This window comes from Triticum urartu, chromosome 3A, assembly GCF_056163025.1.
Source record: "Triticum urartu cultivar PI428250 chromosome 3A, HENAU_Tu73, whole genome shotgun sequence".
NCBI classification, from domain to species: domain Eukaryota; kingdom Viridiplantae; phylum Streptophyta; class Magnoliopsida; order Poales; family Poaceae; genus Triticum; species Triticum urartu.
Genome location: NC_141875.1, coordinates 661267351 through 661274323, shown reverse-complemented (window position 1 = coordinate 661274323; position 6973 = coordinate 661267351). Strand labels below are relative to the sequence as shown.

Here is a 6973-nt window from a genome sequence, read left to right as displayed (position 1 = left end):
TAAGTTGCAGCAGGTGATACCGGAAATTATTACCATTTTACTAAAATATAAAAATATGTGTTCCTATCTACGTCTAGTTATAAATTTAGCAATATGTTGCGAATCAACCTGTGATTGGATGGTTAGGGGGACGACAGTATCCCTGGCCCACCAGGGTTCAAGTTACAGAGATTTTTTTTCCGAGACTTGACGCTGGTGCTCGCATTTTCATGGATTTATTTTAGCCCTTCCGACGATGTGTGTTCAGTGGAAGGAGGCGTCTGTGGCGACTCTGTCAATCTCAGAATGATGTGCGGGCTCGATCTTTCGAAATTATAAGCGTCTTCGTCTATACTGTGTTCAAAGAAAGAAGTTAGAAATATGTTTTTCTTTTCTTTTCAACAGACATCGCAATCACGTGAAACCCCTAATATCTTATGCTCCATCCGTCTCTATCGAAAGAAGGATAAACTGCTCAATTGGCCAACAACGTCAACGAAGGAAAGAAAACCATCTAAAAGCAGATTCCATACCACCACGTCACTTTGTAGGATTCCTTTCTTGTGTCGCTGAAAATTACACGACGGCCAAGTTTGATTACAAAAAACCAAGAATTAATCCTCCTCATAAAATGGAAACCACCCAAGAACTCGACGAGACTTTGGGTTCTTTTTTGCAAAATTAGTCCAAAAATTTCAGTGAAAATTTTGAACTAATTCGATTTGGGCTCAAGGCAACGAGAATGTTGGCGTGGCAACCGAGGCCTCAATGTCCGGAGGAAAGAAAGGAAAACACAAAGCCAAAGCCAATCCAGTCAGACGGATTAATTAGCAGATGATGATGATTATTGGGTGATTAACTAATCAGCATAATTATTTCCCCTTTATAATTAAGAAGCAGTACTACATACAGCTCCGCCGCCCTTCTCTTCCCCCTTCCTCTCGCATCCCACCTATTTCCACCGCCACCACCACCACCGCGCCACCGCCGGCCGCCTCCAGGGACAGCGAGCGAGAGGGGAGGGAGGGGCCTCGCCGGAGAAGATGGTGGACGTGTCGCGCGTGCAGAAGGAGCTGACGGAGTGCAACCGGGACTCGGACATCTCCGGCGTCTCCATCGCGCTCCACGACGGCGGCTCCAGCATCACCCACCTCACCGGCACCATCGCCGGGCCCCGCGACAGCCCCTACGAGGGCGGCACCTTCCGCATCGACATCCGCCTGCCAGGTCTCGCCATCTCCCCCTCTCCCTCCTCTCCGTGTACGCCTGGCCTGGGGGATCCCGCCTCCGGCCCGCGATTCCGCTCCGGGATTCTGCTAGATTGGGATGCTGCGCGGCGCGATTCGTGCGGATCAGGCTAGGGTTTTGTGCGCGCCCTCCCTCGATCGATCTTCCAGATTAGGATCTGTTTGGGCAGGCGTCCGTGACCGCGGTAGCTCTTCCGGATTGTTTGCGCCGACAGATTTGCATCTTCAGGTTAGATGTATACATGCGATTCAGGTTGTGTTTTTGTAATGTGAAGAGATTGTGGCGTTGAGCAGCACCATGTAAACATCCCGGATCGTAGGCCACGGATTGCTAGCCGAACACCATGCTGTTGGACCAAAAAGAATCATCTGTGTCCATTTTCTCATAAAAAACTGATCTTTGTTGCTTGTTACAGAACTGTACATCACTATAAGGGCAAATTTTATAATTTGCCACCCCTTACCTCCCCCTTCATAATTTGCCCCCCCCCCCCCCTGAGAATGACAGGTGGGGCCCGGGCCCGGGCCTGCCCGTCATTGAGACAATGGGTGGCAAATTGTGGAAGGGGGAAGTAAGGGGTGGCAAATCATCAAATTGCCCCACTATAAGCTACTCCCTCCGTTCTAAAATAGATGACTCAACTTTGTACTAACTTTGTACAAAGTTGAGTCATCTATTTCGGAACGGAGGGAGTAATAACCAGCAGCCAAAGCAGGAGCTGTGGAAAATGCTGCTATTGTCTAACTGACTGCCCTGTGGTCTTTGATTGGCAGGTGGCTACCCCTTTGAGCCTCCTAAGATGCAGTTCATCACCAAAGTATGGTACGCAAGCTATCCTTCTCCCTGTGATTTGTTTGTATTCACCTCCTTTTGTATGCCTTGGTGAAGGAGGATCTGAATGTTCCTTGTCTGTAGGAATGCATTACTCTGAGCCAACAATTGCAAATATTTGATATGGTTTTCCAAGTTCTTATATTTGTTGCTGTTTAACCAAATATGGTCATTACCAGTAGGACATTGTTAATCAAATTAATGCAACAAGCAGAAAATCTGCTGTTTCAATGTTGGCATAGTCTTAAGGTATTGTTATGAATTTACTCTTCAAATGGGGGCGAGTCTCCCAATCTTCAAATATATGTGATATCTATCCAATGTTCTTGTATTTGCAATGAGTCAACTGCTGCTTCCTGACTGGCAAGTACAAGTCACCCTATCTACAACTCTGATTTGTGCTCAACCTATGTTGAAGGCACCCGAATATTAGCAGCCAAAATGGAGCAATTTGCTTGGACATACTGAAAGATCAGTGGAGCCCAGCCCTTACCTTGAAGACAGCATTGCTATCCCTTCAAGCTCTTCTTTCTGCTCCTGCCCCTGATGATCCTCAGGATGCTGTTGTTGCACAACAGGTCTAACTCAATCTTTACTTTTTATAGTTCCATGTTTTTAACACACAACTTATGCCCGGGGGCTACTGTGCATTGGAGAGAAAACAAACTGAGATTTTCTATTCCTCGGGCGATCTTCTAACCATTGAGTCATTGACTCAGGCATTTCTTTCTCCAGGAGTTCAGTTGTGTTCTTGTTATTGTTCGTATGTTTTGCCTGGGCTACTGAGCATTTAACACCCCTATTCCTGTGGCAATTTTGGTTGTCCGTACATGTCAATCAATACACAGCCGTGGTCACCATTGTGGTTGGGTTTTAAGGTTTATGGGCATTTAATACCGGCTATGCTGCGTGCTCTATGTATACTTGGTGCTAGATGACACGGTATGGTGTACGGTAGTTCTGGTTAGTTAGCAATCTTTTCAGCACTCAGCGCTTTCTACTCTGTGTATGTCATGTAATTGATAGTACACTTAAAGTTTAGAATATGTCTTCCAATCAGCTCTTCAGTAAGATGCAATGTTTTACCAGATTGTTTACTAACCTAACCAGGTCGGTAATGCCATCCAGTGCTAATAAAAGAATTCCACATGGTGTCCTTAGCGAGTAAAAGTTAAGATTGGTTGGGCATATAAGCAACAAACTCAGCTGGGTGCTTTATTTTTTAGTGTACCGTGTTTGCTGGATGAGAGAAGTCCACATTACAACCCTGAACTCGGTTTAAGAATCAACCCTAAATTACAAAACTGGTCGAAACACACCCTGAACTAACGACCAGGTTCAGGAATCAACCCTGCACTCGGTTTTGACCACACCTGAGGCGGTTTTGACCGCGTTGACCGTTGACTTGGCAGTGCCATGTCAGCAAGTAGGGCGGCATCTCTCTCTCTCCCCCCCCCCCCCCCCCTGAGCCCAAGCCCTCCCCCACAGCAGCCGCCACCGGGGCTGTCCTCACTCGGTCCGACGGCGGTGACGCATCTCCACCGCGTCTACGAGCTTGAGCTTGAACAGTCGCCGGAGCCAGCACCTCCCCTGCTTGCAGCTGACGTGGATCCGGTAGCCACCATCGTCCCCGCGTGCCGCCGGCGTGGGCCCGGTCACCACTGTCGTGTCCATCATGCTGCCTGAGAAGCTCTGTTGCTGCTACTGTCCAAAGCATGTCACGGACACGCAGTCGGCTGCCCCTCCCATCAATTCCAACCGTGGGTGTCGGGCCGAAGCAAAGAAGAGGCACGTGCCGGTGGTGTAGTGCCGCAGCGCGGCGTGGGATCAACAGCAGCAGCAAGCCGTGGCGTTGTCCAGATGCGGGAGAGTAGCGGCAGCAGGCAGCACCGTCAGGCTAGATGCGGGAGAGTAGCGGCAGCAGGCAGCACCGTCAGGCTAGATGCGGGAGACCAGCTCTCGCTTCCTCCGTGCTGCCCCGATTCCCGCCGTGATTTCGTGGGAGCCGAGGAAGACGAGTTCGCAGATGCCTACTGGTCCTTCTTCGCCGTGCTGCTCATGCTCCACCAGCATGCCGCCATGACAACGCCAAGCTCGCCTCCGGTGCCCGCGTCCATGCCCATGCAAGCGGAGCGGGGCAGAGGAGAAGAGCTTACCGCGTCACTACGATCCAAGAGTCCGGCAAACGAGTCTTGGTTGTCAAGGGCGGCGTCGGGCGCATGGACAGGAGACAGCTTGGGCTCGGGCGCGTGGACATGAGAGGATGTGATGGGGAGGGGTTCAGGCTCGAGGCGCGGTGCGGCGGTGGACGGGTCAGGGGCGGCCGTGGCTCTGTGGGGATAAACTCGGGCACAAGGGAAAGAGAGAGACACGAGCCAGCTGCTTTCCCTAACTCAACGACTCATCTCACCTTGCTGACGTGGCACTGCCCAGACACCGGTCGATGCGATCAAAGTGCTTCATCTGGTAAAAAATTGAGTGCAGGGTTGATTTCTGAACCTGGTCGTTAGTTCAGGGTTTGTTTTTGATTGGTTTTGTAGTTTAGTGTTGATTCTTAAACCAAGTGGCGCAAGTTCAGGGTTGTAATTGGACCTCTCTCTTTACTGGATAAGTACTTGTTTAGTCAGTCTAGGCAGGTTCATAGTCTAGAAGTGACCATATTACTTGGTTAGTCGGTCTAGGCAGGTCCACAATTAGCTATGCTCCATGGCTGGCCTAAGACCTGAGTGGGCCCTTTCTGTTGTTTGGTACTGTCATTCAACTGATACAGTGCACAAGCATAATAAGGCCTGACGTTTCGCTATGATAGGTATTCATGAACAGAGCAGACCTGGAAATGCTTATGGATTTCGAGACAGTGGTCTTGAATGTCAGGTTATCAGACTCGCTGTTGCATTCCACTAATTATTTTTCTTTGCATTTATGTTTGCAGTATCTGCGTGACAAGGCCACATTTGTCAGTACTGCTCACTATTGGACCGAGGCATTTGCAAAGAGTGACTCCACCGGCATGGAAGAAAAGGTACGGTTATCCAGCTGTATATCATGTACTGGAGAGCTATCTATTTGGATGAACCTTAGCAATATCCTGTCTGTGCGAGTGCAGGTGCAGAAGCTGGTCGAGATGGGCTTCCCCGAGGATATGGTGAGAAGCGCCCTGATGAGTGTGAACGGCGACGAGAACATGGCTCTCGAGAAGCTCTGCTCTGGCTGAAGGCCCTATGTGGCCTATAAGAAGTGTAAATTGCTTGCCCATTCATTACGGAACAACGATCCTAGCTAATGCTCCTGTTATGCCATTCCGGTTTGGCCTATAGGAGCGATATATATATATATATAGTGGACTGAACCATGGGACTGAACTGAAGAGTGCCTATCATAACTAGACAGATTGTCTACCTTATCTTCTCATTCTCATGGTTCCTCCCCTGTCAACCATGACCCTGAATTAGTAGCAGGGTCATGTCGGATTTCGCCCCATTTGCGTCTGATTCAAAGCGTCTGTTTGGCAAATAACCTGATGAATCCGGACGTGATGGGTCATATATCAGGTAGAGTTGTGATCTTGGCTGTTCCTGTGTCCTGGAAAGCCTGTGTGTCCGGTGATTGTGACACGAGTTTCTTGGTTCAGTGTGCACTCTTGACGCTTCTTTGGCATGAAGCCTATTTAACTGAAAACTACTCGATGATGTGCGCATCCCTTTTACCTGCCGGACCACTGGCTTGTTGTTTCTGTGTCCTGCAAACCTTGTGTGTCCAACGAGATTATGCTTTCGAGCCTCTTTTCCATGCAGCTCGTTTCCTTCTTGCTGCTCTGCTGACTGAAAACCACTCAACTGACGGAATGGTCGCGTCGTGTCTGCGCGCCGGAGCATCAGTGTTGCACCTACAGGAAATGGCTGGGCTCAGAGCACCGCATCCTACACTGACGAGTGCAGCCGAACACACAAAGATCAGAGCAGACTCATCTGAATCAAAGGCACCGGGGGGTTTTCAGCTCGGCGATTAAGACACTGCAATGATACCAAAATGATGCCTCGGTTGGCTGCCCGTTAACTAGATTGCACGGCAATGATTGAGCCATCATTATCATCGACACTTGCGTGACCTCCATCCGCTTTGTCTGCGATAACAACAGGGGAGGTAGCACCTGCAAATCCATCGTGTTCCTGCACCAAGAAACAAGGAGCTCTTTGGTCAAATGCATCGTACGCTCAGCTTTCTACGTACTCCTGGCGCCAAGAACCGTTCAACACACGCAAAAAAAAAATCGTCAGTCACCTAGCTGTCGGCTCAAAAACTGAAAACCTAAATAATCGGCCACCTCACCACTGGTGGTATATCCACAGCTCATCGCCCCCTTTCTACCTGAAAACAGACGAGAGTTTCTTCACAGCAACGAACGATTGACACCTGCTGAGAAGACAACGATAATATCTGCCTCGAGGTTATCCGTCGGTGAGTGCGGGACGCCTAACGGCAACCACACGCGAACGGCCGATTGGAACGGGCAAAAGGAAAAGGGATGGAGCACTAGCGAAGTAGCAGTCACGCACCACCTTCGCTTCATTCACACCTGCGCCATGCCAGGCCAAGCCGTGTTGAACAGCTTTGGTGGTACGGTGCTGGTGCTGGTACGATCGAGCGTCCAGTCCAACTCCCGTCCTCGTCAGGGTTTTTAAGACCGTCTCTCCCGTGTTTGACCCCCGAAGCCGAAAGCAGGGCCATCAACGGGCCTTGATTTTTGTTTGTTTTGTTTGCATGGGAAAGTCGCCGGACTCACCTGCTCCCGACCAAAAAGTCTGCCGAATTCCGTTGTTGTTGGGAAAAAGCAGGTCGATTTTGGTGACCGTCGCAGATTCCTTATGGTAAGTTCATAGCAAAGTTTTTTGTTTCTTTACGGGAAAGTTCATAG

At 49.6% G+C, this 6973-nt stretch overlaps 1 protein-coding gene across 1 annotated transcript; it reads left to right on the top strand.

The window, feature by feature from the left end:
* Window positions 1-880: 880 nt before the first annotated feature.
* On the top strand, window positions 881-5469 carry UBC27 (ubiquitin-conjugating enzyme 27). Its single transcript, XM_048709850.2, has 5 exons — window positions 881-1206; window positions 2001-2049; window positions 2477-2636; window positions 4991-5080; window positions 5165-5469. The coding sequence occupies exons 1-5, from the start codon at window positions 1023-1025 to the stop codon at window positions 5270-5272; spliced, it is 591 nt and encodes a 196-aa protein (XP_048565807.2). The 5' UTR covers window positions 881-1022; the 3' UTR covers window positions 5273-5469.
* Window positions 5470-6973: the final 1504 nt, after the last annotated feature.

Coding starts and splice junctions, on each gene's coding strand:
- UBC27 (XM_048709850.2), top strand. CDS start 1,023: ATGGTGGACGTGTCGCGCGTGCAGAAGGAGCTGACGGAGTGCAACCGG. Junction 1,207..2,000: donor CATCGACATCCGCCTGCCAG/GTCTCGCCATCT, acceptor TTTGATTGGCAG/GTGGCTACCCCTTTGAGCCT. Junction 2,637..4,990: donor ATGCTGTTGTTGCACAACAG/GTCTAACTCAAT, acceptor TTATGTTTGCAG/TATCTGCGTGACAAGGCCAC.